The sequence below is a fragment of the Centrocercus urophasianus genome, unplaced genomic scaffold, assembly GCF_019232065.1.
Source record: "Centrocercus urophasianus isolate 14NV4802_14NV808 unplaced genomic scaffold, USGS_Curo_1.0 seq_26, whole genome shotgun sequence".
Taxonomy (NCBI): Eukaryota; Metazoa; Chordata; class Aves; order Galliformes; family Phasianidae; genus Centrocercus; species Centrocercus urophasianus.
Genome location: NW_024884822.1, coordinates 2,057,033 through 2,075,148, shown reverse-complemented (window position 1 = coordinate 2,075,148; position 18,116 = coordinate 2,057,033). Strand labels below are relative to the sequence as shown.

At 37.5% G+C, this 18,116-nt stretch overlaps 1 protein-coding gene across 1 annotated transcript in view; it reads left to right on the top strand.

The window, feature by feature from the left end:
* DOCK2 (dedicator of cytokinesis 2) overlaps nt 1-18,116 on the top strand; it is a 153,583-nt gene that overhangs the window by 3,442 nt on the left and 132,025 nt on the right. The window contains exons 2-10 of the mRNA XM_042826108.1: nt 5,347-5,430; nt 8,448-8,488; nt 9,030-9,085; nt 9,232-9,328; nt 11,588-11,736; nt 13,427-13,562; nt 15,703-15,857; nt 17,276-17,357; nt 17,823-17,958. Of these exons, the coding sequence (XP_042682042.1) occupies nt 5,347-5,430; nt 8,448-8,488; nt 9,030-9,085; nt 9,232-9,328; nt 11,588-11,736; nt 13,427-13,562; nt 15,703-15,857; nt 17,276-17,357; nt 17,823-17,958 (936 nt within the window). The remainder of the gene's footprint in view (nt 1-5,346; nt 5,431-8,447; nt 8,489-9,029; nt 9,086-9,231; nt 9,329-11,587; nt 11,737-13,426; nt 13,563-15,702; nt 15,858-17,275; nt 17,358-17,822; nt 17,959-18,116) is intronic.

Here is an 18,116-nt window from a genome sequence, read left to right as displayed (position 1 = left end):
AACATAACTAGATGAGAATAGACTCAACAAAACAGGAAAAAATAATCAGGGAAATGGTCACACTGAGGATTTAGGTACAGGCATTTTTTTCTTTGGAAGGGTGCTGAGAAGAGTGTTTGAAAATTAAATAACATTTATGCTTTTACAGATTGAGTGGAAAATAGTGTAGCTACTGAACTTTACCAGTAGGAAGCTCAAGCAGAGTTGAAGCCTAGAAGGTGGGCTAAGGATAAGTGTAGTCACAAAGTGCTTTTGGAATTTAACAGCTGTGTTGTAAGCATATTTCTGTAGTCTCTGTAAATCAAGAAAAACAGCTGAGTCACAGAGGCCAAGTTCATTAATGCTGGTGTAGTTCCCAAGTTATAAACACAAAGCTTTTTGACCACTTCGGACTATTTTGTTTTCTGTGTTTCCAGAAGCCTTTGTTTTCAAGTCTCTGGGGAATGATTCTCATATTGAATTTCTAAGCCTTTTATTAACAGCATCCCTAACAGTTTGCAGTTCAGTGCCCAGTCAGGAGTTTCAGCTCGGGACTGTTTTATCCAGCCTGCTTTGGAGCCAGCAGTAGTGCTCTGAATTCATCTGGAAGATCCCCAAGTCTTGGTTGAGATCCCTGCCCACTTGCTATTTCAGTGAATTAAGTAGCATATGCCAGATAGCTGGCTTCCAGCCATAGAAGTAGTGTACATTTATGCTAAGCATGCTATAAGAACAAACACTGTGTATAAGAAGAAGGATCATGTTGCTTGCTCTGTGAAATGCAGACCCTGAACGCAGCAGACTGCTGCAGCTGCTCGGGAAGCAGCAATCTGGCTCTCCATCAAAAGCAACCTGAAACAAGATGAAAAATAAGCTGAGAAGGCAATCTTTAATCTTTCAAGAAAACGATAAAGCCTGGCCCAATACTTTTCTTCATAACAACTTCTAAAAAAAATAAGTCACCTAAAAAATCAATCTGGCTATAAAATACGTGAGGAAATGTACATTCACACAGCTTTACTTTGCAGTAGCTCATAAGTCAATTTGGCCAAACTAATCCTTGAGGTTTGTTATGTACCTTGGACCTCTGGAATCTTTATTAGAACTTCATCCATATTTCATTTATTATAGCAGACCTGTTCTGTGGGAGTTACAGGCTGATCCCTCGCTCAGGATACTAGAACACAAAATTTACAGGTTTCTTTGCACAAGTCACACGTGTTAGGACTGTGTAATACTTTTATACAAGGTTTGTCAGTGTCCGAGCTGAGTAATTTCATACTGGCTTTTATGAGGGAAAAAAGTGGTAGCTGAACACAGGTAATAGATCTGTCAGGACAGAAGGTGATACTTTGATGTTACCTCTCGTAAAGTGGAGTTGTAATGTTCCCCAAAATAAAATGGAACAGGATGGCTGAGGCTGTCCACTAAGGCTGTTGGAATATGCAGCAGAGCTCCATGAGTTAGGACACAGATATTGCAGATAATTCTACTATGGTAAAGTGAAATTAAGAACTGATTCAGTAAAACTGTACCTGAGAAATTATTTTCAAATTCTTTTTAAATGGCAGAGAGGAAAGTAGCCAAAGGAACCAACCAAGAAGGCTGTGTAAACAGCGGCACTCACAAGTGAAGCAATTTAATAGAAACGTTTCTTTTAAGGAGCAGGAGTTCATGTGAAGGAAAATAAGTAGGAAGGACCGACAGGAAGGATGGGTTAATAAATGGCTTAATAAATGGTTAATAACTGGACTACTCCTTTCTTACCAATCCTGCCTTGCCTTAGCTACAGTCCAATTGTGTGAATACCAAAGACGTGGGCTTTTCAAGCACGTGGCTCCTTGTCTTTGAAGCTGAGAATGCAATCTAATTTCAATAATGCTATCTGTGTCCCTGTGTCAATCAGCTGCTCCTGGAATTTATAGTTAAACAGGAATCCTACTCTGATCAAAGAACAGCTGCTTCATTTACCTTTTGGTAAGGTAATTTATTTACCTTTTTGTAAGCAAATGAAGTTTTGTACAGAGTCACATGGTTGTTTTGGTACACATGCATACATACGTCATGGTACAGCCATATGTAGATTTACAGTAGCATCTGCATGTATTGTCTATATACATCCAGTTGGAGGGATGTTCATATGTTGCTCACTGCCATTTATGTGCAATAACATACTCAACAGCTCTGGCTTTAATATTTCATTTAGCCTTCACATCTTTTTTTTTTTCTTTGACACTGGAGTGGACACCATTAGACATCTTTCCTTGTGCTCTGAGTACTTGAATGTGGGAGAGTGATATCAGAATGGCTTCTTAGACTGTCTTTACACTTCTTTACTGTCTTTATATTGTATGACAAGAAAGGATAATCTGGACACGCTCCAAAGATGCCCACTTGTACTTGAACAGAGTTAAACTTGGAAAAATGTTCATGTCAGCACACTGACCTGGTATTTTCTGGGCTTGATCCTGTGTTTTTGAATGAACATGCAGTTCTCCAAGCAGGAGAGTTATAACTGGCATGAAGGATGCCAGCCAGTGGAGAGGGGCAACATTCTTCAGAGTGATTTGAAGGGACCTCAGTTTCTGAGGGTGTATTTTTAAAAATCCCATTGTAATCATTCTTATATAAATGTTAGGAAAATAATTTTCAAATCCAAGCAGTTTTGTTTTTTACATTATATTATTTATATAAACATTGTATTATATTAATATATTATAATTAATATTATATATTATAATATAAACATTATATTACTTTTTAAGAGCAAAATAAAACAAAAAATATTCATGCACATATGAAGGTGGAGAGGAAGGAATCTTGGCTGGTGAACTCTGAAGTGATCTAAGAGAAGAGAGTCACACTTGGATGGAAACGATATTAATTGAAGTTAACAGCAGATATACTTGCATTTATGCTGTGCTTCATCCCAGCAGGCAGCTCAGCACCACACAGTCATTCATTCACTCTCCCTTCCCAGTGGCAGGGGGAAGAGAATCAGAAAAAAATACAATGAAGTAGAACTTGTTGGTTGAGATACAACACTATTTACCAAGACAGAAAAGGAAACAATAGTAGTGATAATAATATATATGCACAAAACAAGAGTTGCACAGAACAATTGCTCACCACATGCTGACCCACTGCTGGCATGGCTTGTTTTGTGACTCTTGTTACACCACTTCAGAGTCCTGCTTTGAAATGGGACAGCGCTGCTCCCTCAGTTTTACTGTTAGTTTTTTCCCCACAGGATGGGATGGAATAACCCTTTGGCCACGTTAGGTCTCTGTCCTCATTCTGTCTGCTCTCAGCTCCTTGTGCCCCCCCTGCCCCCCATCCCCCTTATGTTATACTTCAAAACCTTTAGTAGGAGTTTGTTAAACACTTCCCGCCAAAAACAAGTCTGAATGCTACAGTAACATCCCATCAAGTTTCTACTTAGTCATATAGAAAAGTCTTAGCTGGTAAAGCCACTTCCTTTTGTCAGTTAGTTACTGCATTTTTCATTATATTAATTGTTATTAATGGAGTTATTAGCAGAAAGCAAAACCAATGTGCACCTTAAATACATGACTCGGTCATTTGCATCTGCATTTTGAGAGAAATGCAATTGGAAGCAGAGCAGTGCAAGTTTTGAAATATGAAGTGTATTTTAGTCAACAGTAGCTGAATCTGTGTGGATCTTTCAGGAAAACAGCAATAGCCTCTGCTCCACAGCCCTCACACGCTCTGATGGAAACAGATGGCAAGTACTTGTAAATGTAATGTTTTATGTACTTACGAGAGTTACTTGCCATCTTAACTTACTGAATTCTCCTTCAAGATAATGAAAGATAGCTTATCTAAACGCAGTCATACATCACTTTAATTTTGTGTTTAGCTGGGTCAGTTCAGCAAGATTTGCTTGAATGAATGGCTTAATCTGCAAAGCAGAGTCTCTTCAACTTATTTGGTTTGCTATTTTTTTCCATTGTGCTTAATAATTGAATTTCTCTGTCTTTATCTATACAACCAGGAGGAGGAACTGGTGGGAAGGCCTCTCCATGTTAACAGGAAAAAATAACTTTTTTTTGTTAAATAAGGCTCCTAAATTCCTACAAATTTGTTGTAAAAGTATAATGAAGTATAAAGACTAACAAGAAACAATCAATGGAAGATAAATGGGAAATATTAGCTCTATGTTTCTGCCTTGGACACACACTTGAAAGGCTCATTTGAGACTTTAAATGTGATTTTAAGTGAAATGTTAGAGCAAAATGTGTCGTTGACAAACATTTTGGCCTAGCAGAAATCAAGATGCAGCTTTAGAAGCCTCAGGGAGAAGGGTACCAAAAATATGTAGGAATATGCTGACTGGAAACTGACCTTTCTAAAGAATCTTTATTGCTCAAAATACTGCGTGTTTGGATGCCTTGGATGGATGGATGGATTGGGAAGAGAGGAAGAAAACCCTGTATGCTACCACCTTTCTGGCACCACAGAAGTGGCAGTTACTGTGCCGTTCCTACTTGTGCTGCTTAATTCTGGTTTTAGGTTTACATGTTTTAAGTAGTTTCCCTGAGTGATAATAGATCCAGTAACCACTTCTAATCTGTAACACTACTGTGGAAGTCTATAAACAAGCACACAAAGAAAAAAAGTACAGAAACGAATGCTTACCATAGCAGCCCACATCCTGCAGACGTAGAATATAAGAACAAGTAAAGAAGCTCATTTTTCTTGATTGCTCTCTCAAACAACATACAGATAATCTTCTGATTAGAAGACTTCTAAAATTTGCCACTCTTCCTTTTCAGAGTGATTAAATACACAAAAATAAGGATTTTTTTTTAACTGGTTCCAAATGAAACCATTTCACGTTAAGACGAAGCATCTTCAGAAAAATTTGGTAGATTGACTTTGCACACATCTCTCTGTGCCGATTCGCCCTGGCATCACAACTACTTTATGTAAATTGCGTGCTCAGTCCGACCAGCAGACTGACAGATCTGCGTGACAGCAAACATGTACAGATGTGTGTGTGTGTGTGTGATCTGCATTCAAATATGGGGTTGGCGTTTGGACTTGATGATCTTAGTGATTTTTTTGCTGCTTTTAATAATTCTGTGATTCCATGCAATAGTAGAGTATTTGCTATAATGGCTTGGTTTTCTTCCTGTGCTTTTTTTCAGCACAAGTGCATTTTCAGAAGAGACAAAGTAATGGGAATTGAGATGAAGCTCCTTGATAGAATTACAGCTCCATGTATTTCTTTATTTATTCATGTCTATTTATCTAGTGTCAGAATTCAAATAAGTGCCTATTTATCAGTTTAACTGTAGTTATGGCTGTATTGAAAATCAGTATTTTTGCCCTCTAAATTTTCAGCAATATACAATTTCAAAGGCACAGGAGTACAACAGCTACCTCTGCAAATTGGTGATGTGGTCCATATCTTGGAGTCCTGTGAAGGTAAGCCAGTGGACTTAAAGTTATAGTTTCCTTTTAAATAATTTAATTTCCGTTTAAATAATTTATTCCTTTATTACATACGTTTGCCTATGCTACATAAGTAGCTGTCTGATTATGTTTTTGGCATGCATTGGTGACTGTTCTATTTTTAAGAAAGAACTTACTCATTTTCGGAAAGCCAAAAGCAGAAAAGTTCCAGAACATGTGGTTTCCTTGAGAAGCCATTACAAACTGAGGAAGCATCAAGGTAAATGTCATTTCTGAAGTTCACGTCAGGCTGTACCTGATGGAAGCTACGTTAGATTCGAGGCAAACCTTAACAGGTTATGATTTTGCTTCTAATCTAAATATTTATTGCTAGACATTTGTTACTGATGCTGCATAATTGTTTTATTCGGCACTGCTGTATTCCTACAATACAAGAAGGAAATCTAGTTGTTCAAAATACATTTAGGTCAGCATGATAAATCATCCAGCTTACTGAACATATTAAACAGTAGAAGTCCAAGTCAAGTATTGCATGATAAATATTCAACATGGTGTCCTAAGATTACAGAGCTGGCATAGCTGACCAACTGCTATAAATATAAAATAAATGCAAGTAGCAGAAGAATAAGAGAACATCAACTCTGTGGATTTGTAAAGCTGATTTCATTGTTGATACTGGCATGCAGGTGGTAACAGTGTATTCGTCCTTATTTACACTTCATGTTCTGACTGAATTATATACCGTGTCCATCAAAGTGATTGAAGTTTTGATCTAGTATAAAGCAATGGTGTTGCAATTATTAAAAGTTGGTTGTCTTCTCAAAAATTGTTGTAATACTGATGTATTTTTGTTTGTTTACGATCTGCAGTCACATAATTCATACAATCATAGAATGGCTTAGGCTGGAGGGGACCCTAAAGATCATCCAGTTCCAATCCTCTGCCTTGGGCAGAGTTGCCAGCCACCAGATCAGGCTGCCCAAGATCCCACCCAGCCTGGCCTTGAATGCTTCCAGAGATGGAGCATCCACATTTTGATGCAACATGTTCCAGTGCCTCACTACCTTCTGAGTAAAAATTTTTTTCCCTAACATCTCACCTAAATCTGCCTTCTTTTAGTCTAAAGCCATTCCCCCCCAGTCCTGTCACTATCAGACCATGTAAAGACCCCCCACCCTCCTGTTAATAAGAGCCCCTCAAGTGCTGAAAGACCACAGTGAGGTTTCCCCAGAGCCTTCTCTTCTCCAGTCTAAATAAGCCTGACTCCCTCAACCTGTCTTCGTAGTGGAGATTCTGCAGCCCTCGGATCATCCTGGTGGCCCTCTGGACCTGTTCCAACAGCTCTGCATCCTTCCTGTCATGGAGAACGCAGGGTTGGATGTGGTGCTCCAGATGGAGCCTTAAAAGGACAGAGTAGAGGTGAATCATCACCTCTCTCTCTGCTAGCCTCTTTTGATGCAGCCCAGGATGCCATTGGCTTTCCAGGCTGCAAGATCACGCTGCTGGCTCATGTCCAGCTTTTCATCCACCAGGACACCCAAATCTTTTTCTGCTGGGTTGCTCTCAATGTGTTCTTGCCTTGACTCAAGTTTAACACCTTGCAATCATCTTTGTTAAACCTCATTAGATTCTTGTGTGCCCGCTTTTCAAGTGTGTCTAGGTCTCTCTAGATGGTATCCCCCTCCTGTTTTGTCAACAATATAGTAGATGAGGTAAAACATCAAAATTATCCTTAAAAATATGAATTGCCTCAAACTTTGCAAACCTAATCATAATTATTATCTCCGTCCTTCTTGCACTATAGGTTGTATCTTATTAAATGCAATAATACTGGAGGTAAGGCCACCACTGCTTTGTGCAGTTAGAGAGTTCAGTGCTGCAGAACACTGGTTATAAGTCTTGCAAGAAGACTGGCTGAGCCCTGTCTGTTCTCTGTTCCACTGCACAGACCTCTACGCTTTTTGGAAATAGCAAGTTTTTTGAGAAAAGAGCATCTGAGAAAATGCATCTCTGATGTTTTTGAGCACAAGAACTGTGGGGGTTTTGGGATTTGTAAGATAAATGCACTATCTGTGAGCATTGCTGTAAAAAAAAAAAAAAATTGCTTAGACTAACAGTCAATAGATGCATCTCTCAAAGCTACATGTAGCAATTCTTGCAGTCTTTAAAAAATTAAAAAGTCTACATAATTTTTTAGACTCTGTATGCTTTGGCCTCTGTTAACTGCAGAAATAACCAGCATCTCAGGTTTCTGACCTGGAACATGCTAAAGTCGTAGAGAAGTTGTCATTACAGTCTGGCAAAGGAAGTGGTAATTCTGCAGGGTCATTTTTTTTTAATCTAAATGTCTGTTACAAATTTTCTGCTCTTAAAATATGTCATAACTTGTTTATGAATTATGTTTGCCAGTGAAGAAGTGGCAACTTTCATCTCGTGCATGAGGAAGCAGATCTTCCATCAGATGCCTTAAAAAGATGCTGCCAGCTGCAGCTGAAGAATAATAGTAGTTTTTTTTTCTGGGCACACTTTGTGCTATTTTTGTTTTGCACATGCAAAACATGCATGTAGAACTTGTGTGTAGCCACAGAAAACAGAATGAAGTAAATTGTATTACTTTGGCTTAACATCTAGAACACAGTCAGCAGAGCTTAAAGGGCTTTTCAGTAAAACAAGTAATGTTTTATCAAGCTTTATCAACCTCTATAAATGTGTAAACCTTTACACACATAAGGTAAAAATGCTTATCCTCTTTTTTTGTGCAAGTGTGGGGGTGTTATATTCTGCATACGAACATTTGTTCCTTCTGTGCAAGACTTGAAAGCAGATCATACTTGCCTGTGCATAAGCCTTGCTGACTATTTCCTGCTACTCATTTGTCTTTCTGAATTTTTTGGAAGTAACTTTTTTTTTTTTTTTTAAACATCCTGTGCCAGATAGCTTTTACATGGAGGGAAAAAAATAAAGGCTTGTATGTTTCTTCAGGTATGTGCTCTATCGTACTGAGTGTACTCTTTCTCCCCTTCTTTTAGACTGGTACAAGGGATATTTAGTAAGACATAAAGGATCAGAGGTAAGATCCACTATTCACTCCTATGAGACTGTTTTTAAGGAATCAGCTGACTGATACTTCTTTTTACCAGATTCTGTTCTGATCAGTGAACTCTGCCATCTCTCTCCTCTTTCCTTTCAAGATGAATAGAACAGTGTTTATTCTGAACAATGTTGGTAAATGTTAGAAATAAGCATTGTTTGAAACAAAGTGATGAAAAAATAATTGCTGTGCCTTCAGGTTAACGGGCTGATCAGAATATCACTTGAAATAACTTTTGAATTAATTTACTTTTTTCGTAAAGGTCTTCAAGGCTCCATTTAGTCCCAGGCTTTGTACCACTTGTGAATTTCATCTCCTGCATAGAGAAAAAATTATCAAAATCTTAGCTCAATTATTAAGCCTATATATGCTAGTTCACGTGAGGTTTGTCATGGATAGACTGATAGTCAAACATTCCTTTAGGATGAATTAAAAGGTTTCAGCTGTAGTACAGCCAGGACACGTCAGGTACTGAGAATGATAACAGAGTGCATTGTAACTTTTTTTCCTCTGTCTACAGGGAATATTTCCTAAATCTTTTATTTGCATCAAGGAAGTTACTGTTGAAAAGAAAAGGTACTGAATTTAATCTTTATGTTAAGCATCTTGTCTGCTAAATGATGAGTTATAACGCATTTTATACGCCTTAAACACAGTAACCATAATATAAACTCACAAAAAACTGGTAAATGTTTGTTGTTTTAATTTCTTCCCTTTCTTAGACATACAGAAAATGTAATACCTGCTGAAATTCCCTTGGTTCAAGAAGTTACCACTACACTCTGGGAATGGGGAAGCATCTGGAAACAGCTCTATGTGGTATGACATTTTGGTGTGATGTGTGTGGCCTGCTGCAAAAGTAATGCCTGCAATTTATTTCCATGGAAACTAGAATAGATACAAAGAGCACAGCAACTCTGATAGATCAAATCCTCCACTACAAAGCCCTGTTTTTCAACATAGTCACCACCATTGGCTGTGTTTTCACCAGTTCACTAGATAAACAAGAGCTGCATGACACATTTGTAAAAATCTGCTCCTGTGAAAGTGACCCAGTGCCATCACTGCTGAGAAGCACCACTGTGTGGTCTCCATAAGTGTTCAGCAAGCAGTAATGAATGTCAGTGGGTGCCATTTTTTGCTTCTTACATGCCTCCATGTCAGATGCAGTTTTGTCAGACAGACCCTTTGCTGCCATCTGTCACACAGCAATAAAATGTAACGGAACACTGCAGGGAAGGTTCAGCCTCCACTGCCATCCCACCTCTGGTGTCTTGGGCTGACATGATAAAATAGGAGGCATTGCTTTTGGAGCTGCCCTTGTATTTAGTCTTGTTGGTGTACACTGAGGCCTTCTTCAAAGTAGTGTCTTCTCATAGATGTAGGGCAGGATCTGGGAGGGTTGTTAAATGAGTACCTCATGACTGAATCCATCACACCACTTTCTTCAATGGCTTTATTTCAAAAAACTTTCACTTAAAACTGAAGAGTGGCATCATTTCATGCCTGTAGTTTCAACCCTTAGTGTCGTGTAGCTTATAAATTCTTGTTCTCTGTGGATTGTACAAGTTTCAAGACAGGAGTACTAAATATAGCTAAGATGCATTAGAAAAAGCTTCAATATATTACTGGGGTGCTAGAATTCTACTGGAAGTGTGTATTTGTTAACAACCAGCAATTTTCAGAAGCCTCTTCTTCACTTTCAGTGTCTTAACTGTACATTTCTTAGAGATCAGTGCCTTGTAGTCATAATGATTTCAGAGAAATAGGTCAAAATAGTCACTGCATCAGCATCTGTTCCTTGCAGAATAAAAAGCTACTATTAGAAATGGTGCTCATTTGTCCAGTTTGTAATGCTCTGTTACGAGAATTATTGTTTAGGAGGGAAGATCAGTAGAACTGTAGAAGAGATTCATGAATTTGATTTTTTTTTTATTTGAACCTGAAATATTCTGGCAGGTGCCAACTATCCTTTATATAGAGGCCAACTATTTCTTATAATATTTTACCTGTGTTGACGACTGGTGGATTTGAGCTCTATAGAGAAGTGGACCCAGAGAGCCAGCATAACCTAGAACATTGTCAGCAACTTGCAGAGGGGTGGGTGGGAAGGGGGCAGAATGTCTCTAAGACACTTGGATTTATATCTAAATGTCTTATATATTCAAGCTTTATAGCTTGAATTTTAAGCATAGCAGGCTAATTTGCACGTTTGTGAAATCATAGATATTTTGCATGTTGTAACACAACCATCTCTACTGATGCTAGTGATATTTTTAAGCTGGCTGCTAAGAATTCATAAAGATTTGACAAGAAACACATCAAAATATGGTGAATTCTCCAGTGCCTGAGTAGTCTCTTCTAGTGGACAACCTGTTACAACAATTTGCACTGATTGATTTATTCCAGGTTCTTTACTACTGAGTTTATTTTTCCTTGTTGGGGCAAAGAAACCAGTGCTACTGTGTAGTTTTTCTATGTTAATACATTCCTTTTCTGAAAGCAGTTACTTCTGTCTTCCTCTTGTTAAAGTCAGTAAATAGAATATTTCTTGTTTCAGTGGATGACACTGGAACTGCTCAAGTGACTTCTGTGTGTTATCTCAGCTTTGTCTTAAATGTCTTAATACCACTGTCAAATCTTTTTCTCAGCATCTTCTTGTCAGTGTGCTATACAAAAATGAATGACCTCTCTCTAATCATTTCTTTAGATAAGACTTCATGAATTTCAGTCCACAAAACGGTATTATTACATGAAACCAAAATCATGTGTCTACGCCCATACAAAATGCTTAAATTTCACGTTGTTCTTTTGCAGTCACATTGGAGATTCTGTCCTAAAAAACTTCTTGAATCAGAGGAGGAAGGAATTCAGGTTTAGTGATTTTAGACTGTCTGGGAAGATTTGTGGAGAAATGAACAGACTTAGAGATGAGGACTTTGATTAGCAGGGTTCTTTTTCTCATCCTTGTGCCTGCAGTTGTTCAGCATGACATAAGGCATCCTTTAATTATCAAAGCCAATATTTCACTTCAACTTTCTACAAGCCTAAAAACTATTTTCTTCTTCTGTACTTCAGACAAATAAGAAAGAGAGGTTCCAGCAGGTACAGTCTATGATGTATGACTTAATGGAGTGGAGATCACAGCTTCTGTCCGGGACTCTGCCAAAAGATGAGCTTAAAGAACTCAAACAGAAAGTCACTTCCAAAATTGACTATGGTAACAAGTAAGTAGCCTACATTGCTTCTGAAAAGCATGATTGATTTTAAAGTGCACAGCTACAATAGAGATCATGAGAAATTTTTCCTCGTTGCAGTTTCATAGGTTGTTAATATTTGACGTGGACATTGTAAATCATTCTTTGCAAACTTCTGTTACTGTTGTAGTAATAATAAATATCATGTTGAGACTTTTCATGCCAAATACCATTTTCAAAATATTGATTTATTCGTAAATTGTGGAAGTATCAACTTGTCAGCTATAATCACTTGAGGTTAGATTAGAGTGGTCTTTATATTAATATCAGTGTATTCATGCCCAGAACCTCGTCTATCCCTTCATAAACACAGCCAACTTCCAGTAGTGTTATGCAACCACTTGAGCAGTGGTGTTGAAAGACCTGGTGTATAAATAGCAGAAGTCTGAAGTGTACAGCATCATTGTTAAAGGCAATTCTTTTCAAATTTACTAGGGAATTTCCATGCAGAATTTAGTTCTGGTAATAGAAGTGAAACTACCGTAGGATGAACAGTTACTAGACAAAATGCTGTACTTGTTGATGAAAAAGTATTGCAGGACACGTTTTTGGCAAAAACGCTGTTATGCGGGTTGATAAGGAGAGGAAAGCTTGATAAACCAGCCTTCCCTGTAGGCATTTTACATGCAGTGGGATCTGCTAATGATCTGTACTAAGCTACTGAAAATGGCTTGCTATTGTGGCACAGAAGCCCACATGCAGATGAAAGTCTTCAGCTACTTGTGGCTTAGACACAAGTGATGCCCTGAGATGTTGTGGAATTCTTATCCTGTTCACTGGTCTGAATCCACAGATTTCTGGTAAGTTGTATTCTTACTGAACGTTCTATGGGAATTCACATATCTTGATATGCTGTGTAGGAACTGAATGGTCATTCCAGGACAAATGTTGATTTTGAAATGCTTCAGTCAAAGCATCTCAGCTCTGTCCAAAAGAACATCAACATTTCTTTGCTGTCAGATTATGAGACTGTAAGCTGCTTTCCTGAGAGGAATAAGGATAGAAGGGGTTTAAAATGGCTTGGAACTGGATGGAGGTAGAGTGCTAGGTGGGGACTATTTGTAAGCAGCTGCAAGTGTGGTGCTAAGAGCTGTGATACATGAAGGAAACTGTGTGGAAAGAAGAAAGGGAATGAGTGAAAGATGAGCGGTCATTGTGAGAGAGGAGGTTCAACACCAAGCTGGGAGAGGTTAGGGAAAGATAATAACACAAGATGAATAGGGTTGCATGATGGTACAGATTGATTCAAACAATGCTTGCAGTGCCATAAAGGTAGATTTTTTAGAAACAGATGGGCACAATCTGGGATGAAGTAGACCAGTTTAGAGGGAGATGTAGTAGTGAGATATCCTGGATAGACAAGAAGTAATACCTACTGACTGACATCTTGCTGCCCTCTAAGAATGTATGGAGAGTACACTCAAATCTATTAATGCTTTGACATTTTCAGTTTTAAGGAATTGGTAGTAAATATTGAACAACAGCTTGAAATGTAATTGCAGATTTGAGTTAATTTTTTTCTCAATTAAATTCTATTGTATCTATTTAAGCTTACTTTACTACCTTGAAACTTGAAGAAAATCCTTGTGAATTACCTTTCTAAACTGTGTTTTTATAGAAGGAAACTTGATAAAACTACCAGATCTTTCTGTTTTCACAGGATACTTGAGCTAGATCTGATCGTTAGAGATGAAGATGGGAATATCCTGGATCCAGATAAAACCAGTGTCATCAGCCTATTTCATGCACATGAAGAGGCAACTAACAAGATCACTGAGCGAATTAAAGAGGAAATGGTAGGAATGATGGGACAAACTTAATGCTTCCTTTGCTAAAAATCAAAATTAAAAAAAAAAACATTTTGAAGGACACAACTTACCAAAAAAAGATGGTGAAAACTTTTACCCCTAACTTAATCTTGGATTCACATTCACGTGTTAAAATATGGTGAAACCTTGAATTGAGTTAGTTGTATTTGTGCATTAGATCTCATCTGTCAGCTAGACTGAAAGCCCATGTCTAAAGCTGGTTCTAAATCAATTCTCAGATGTCTAAATAGAAAAAAAAACTCCTAAACCAACCTGAGGTCTACTTAATAGGCATAGTGAGTAGTTAGATACTAGGAGTACACTGTGATTAACCAAACATCTTTTTAGACCATCTTCTGAAAATACAGGTTGCTAGCTCTAAGTTGCAGCTTATTGGTTTGGAGGATCTGAAGAATTTAAACTTACTAACAAAGTTTGGTCAGAATTATCTTGTGGTCACCAATATCTAGCATGTTTAAGCAAAGGGCTAAAAGGACGTGTAGGTTTTATCTTTTAAAATGCAATGCAAGTGACTACAGTTCCTTTTCCTCTTAAATATTGTCTGTTTAGAGACTTGAGTCTTCATTTATGAGAAAATAAATAACTACAAAGGAAGTAAAACATTTGACAAAAGAAGTTTTACCATAATGACACTTTAACAATGCCTGAGTTGGAAATCACCTTATCAGTTGTTCTCATCAACATTATTAAATAAATCTTGCTTTCTAGATATGAAAATGTAATTAACTGATGATACATGGAAAATAAAACTTGGCTTTCTGCAATAGAATATGTTGACTTTTAGATAGAAAGAGCTTTCGGCCATCATCTGTTCAATGGCTGTTTTTGGTGGTTAAAACAAGATGTGGTTGGAACCTATGTACCTATTTTTGAGATGGCAATGCTTCTCAGATATGTCCTGATCTCTGCACATGCCCCCATTTTATTTTTGTTTTTTACTTGTACTATTTTGTTTTCAGAAATCTGTATTTGCCTTCCTGAAGTTCTAGCAACTGCAGATAGCCGATCTTCTGCTGTATGCTGCATGTTCAAAAGTCATCTTGTGCAGATTTGTTTGCCTCTGTAGTGAAAGCTTGATATTTTCTCATCTGCTTTTAAAAAGTGGCAGTAATGTTTCATCTATTATACCATAGTCTTGTGGCTAAAGAATTGGCATTGGGTATTGAAGTCAAGTTACTCTTTTTTTCCTAAAGGAGTTTATGTTCTTAGACCCCTAGAAAAAAATTCTGAAATCCTCTGGGGCTTGATTAATGGGCATGGTTTACTAAAATCTTAGTAAAGGACTTCAGAACAGCTCCATTGAAACCAACCTGATTTCTTGTTAGCTAAAGTTTTGAACATACTGGTACGTAGGAGAGGAATTTAACCTGGCAATTATTTCCTCTGTGAAATTAAGAATAAAATTTTCAAGATGGAGATTTCTGGGTGTGAAGGGAAAAGGAAAGAGAAACAGCATAACTGTTGTGTTCCTTGGAAACATTCGTAAAATAAGTTGAGACTTGTTCCATTTCCAAGTAGGTGCCCTTTTGGGAAGGGTAGACTTAGAATCTGATACAGGAGTTTCTCACTTAGTCTGCTAAGTCCCGCAAAAGGTGGTTTTAAGGAAACTCTGTCGTCAGACTTCATTATTTGCACACTGAGATAGCTCCCTAGGCTGATCAGTGTTTTGAGGAACTTAGTCTGAACTTTTGATTTTCTTACATACGTTGAAGGCTCTGGGGAAGAATGGGATGCAAGGAATCTTCCATATCTATGTTACTTCTACGCATTCTAATTAACCCGCTAGCTTTCTTGATTCATCGTACAAAAGGACTTTGGTGGTAAAATATTGTGAAGTGTCAGAAACTAATTTGCTGGTCATTCTTGTGTTGTTAAGAAAAGTCTCTCTGAGGAGTATACAGGATAGTGTTTTTTGGGTTTTTTTTGGCACATGACGAGCATTTTTAATTCAAATGCCACTGTCTGGTGGATCTTTAAGTGAGCAGAATGTGTGATTTTTGAAGACCAACTGCTGTATGCAATTGTATATCTGTGAATCGTAATTGCTTTTAGTAACTTCTCACTTCAACTTGTGGATCTAGCTAATGATTTTTCTTCTTTTGTGTAGTCAAAGGATCAACCAGATTATGCATCATACTCCCGGATGTCTTCATCCCCCACTCATAGCCTGTATGTCTTTGTGCGGAATTTTGTTTGCCGAATTGGAGAGGATGCAGAGCTCTTTATGGCACTTTATGATCCACAGAAATCAACAATAATAAGGTAAGTTTGTTTTTTTTTTTTTTTAATGTAAGAAAAAAAAATAGTGATAGAAGTTGTCCACCAAGAAGCACAATAGTTGCCAGCATGTTAATAATGAAAAGCATATATAAATGAAAGGAAGAAAATCAGGGGGAAAAAAGGGAAAGTGCGGACAGATTTAGCTGCTGGTTGCTCAAAGACTCTGGGGTAAGGGATCCCAGATATTTTGAAAGCCAATTTCTGGAATTAGCATGTCAGAATTCTGGACAATTGTCAGATCACTTCTAAATTAGAAATAGTACTTATTATTACAGTACTGTTGGTGGGATTTTTATTACAAGTAAAGACATATTTTTTTTTCCTCTAAAGCTTTTACAGATTTTAGGAGAAAAACTTCACATGGTAGTTATAGCAACTGAGCCATCACATGTTGAGGTTTATAAGACTGCCAATCCAGCCAAAAGCAGTCATATTAGGGAGAGTCTGAGGCAGTCGTTAAATTGGTTTTAAAAGGAGAAGTGAAAGAGGGAAATATGCAAACTCCAGAGATGACTGTCCTTGTTGGTAACTGAAAGATAACATTGAGATTGTCTTGAGAAATTGATGGGGATCCTTCTTTTGTGGAAACATGCCTTTCTAAATATAGTATGATTGCTTCCTTAATAATTCATGTGAAAGTGCACTGGTGTGCCAGAATACAAAACTGGATTGTCTTTCCTATTATATAGCTCCATAAAGTAGAATGAATTAGACTGGAGGAATCTCTGGAGGCACCTAGTGCAACTTACCTATCAAAGCAGGGCTGTCTTAGATCAGATTGTTCAAGGCCTTGTCCAGCCATGGCATTTTTATCAAAGATGGAGATTCAACAGCCTCTGTGTACTTTGGAAGTACTGTAACCTTCCTTGGCTCTATGAGGAGGAAGTAGTCATAGATTGAAACCGTCTTCTGGCAACTGTCAGTTCCAGGTCTGAGTCTGGAATCTTGATTTGTTTTGCCAGACAATCTGTACAGATGACAATAATGAAAACAGCATTCGTCTATACCAATAGGTGACTGGAAGGATGACTCAGGATGTCACTGGATTGATCACTTAAGTTTCTTGGGTGGAGTGTTGGGTTGTATGTGAAATAAAGTGCTGAAAATTGAGGTGAGAGATAAAAACGTGAAGAACACATACAGTAAAAGGAAGTGTAAGATTTGCTGATGATCTCTATGCAACAGCTCATGGTGTCTGTTTCCTCAAAAAGGGTGCCATTTTGTCTAACATTCAAATTATTTTCAAAGTTTACTGGTGGTGTTCCGTACACTACTACTGTGTTTTAGTCTGGTTTTAGCTTCAAACAATCACCACATGCTATTGTCTGTTACATGACTTTTTTATATACTTTGAAGAATTTTAAAATCACATGATAATAAGAAACTTTTCTTCAAAACAGCGAGAACTACTTGGTGAGATGGGGGAGTAAAGGCTTTCCAAAGGAAATTGATATGCTCAACAATCTGAAAGTAGTGTTTACAGTAAGTGCTTTTCAGATATCCTTATATTTTATTTTCAAATCAGATTGTCTCTTTTCTGTGGTTGCTATCAGAAGATTGAGCAAGGTGATGAAGGAAACAGAAGTTATCTTAGAAACAGAGCAAAATGACCAGTCATTGAGTACTTTATGACAGCGACTTTGTCCTTTCTTGAAATCAGTCTGTACCTTTTCTCTAATGTCTGCCACATTAATTTACTGATGTGTTTGATATTTTATCTGCTGTAGCTACTGTTTGCTTCTTTATTTATCTTAGTTTACATTTGCTTTAAATTTTAATGTGTCAGAATTTTTCATCCTTTCTGTGAACTCAAGTTGTTGTGCGGTTATTTTTTTTCCATTGGTTATTTAGACTCACAATTACTGAAGGTCCTTCTTAAATTTTACAATCTAATTCTTCTCCAAAAAATACTTTCTCTCTTTTTTTTTTTTTTTTTTTTAATCTTAGGATCTTGGGAATAAAGACCTCAGCAGAGATAAAGTTTATTTGGTTTGTCAAATAGTCCGAGTTGGAAGGATGGATCTTAAAGATAGTAACTCAAAGAAATACACACAAGGACTAAGGAGGCCTTTTGGAGTGGCAGGTGAATGAAGTCTCATGTGCTCTATCTGAAGCAGGAGTTAATTGATAATTGCTAACCTTGGGCAGTAGAATCTTACCACAGCATGCCAGAATCTAAAATAGCCATATCAACTATCTTCTATCCTTAATGGTTGAAGTCTGAAAAGGCTGAATCTACAT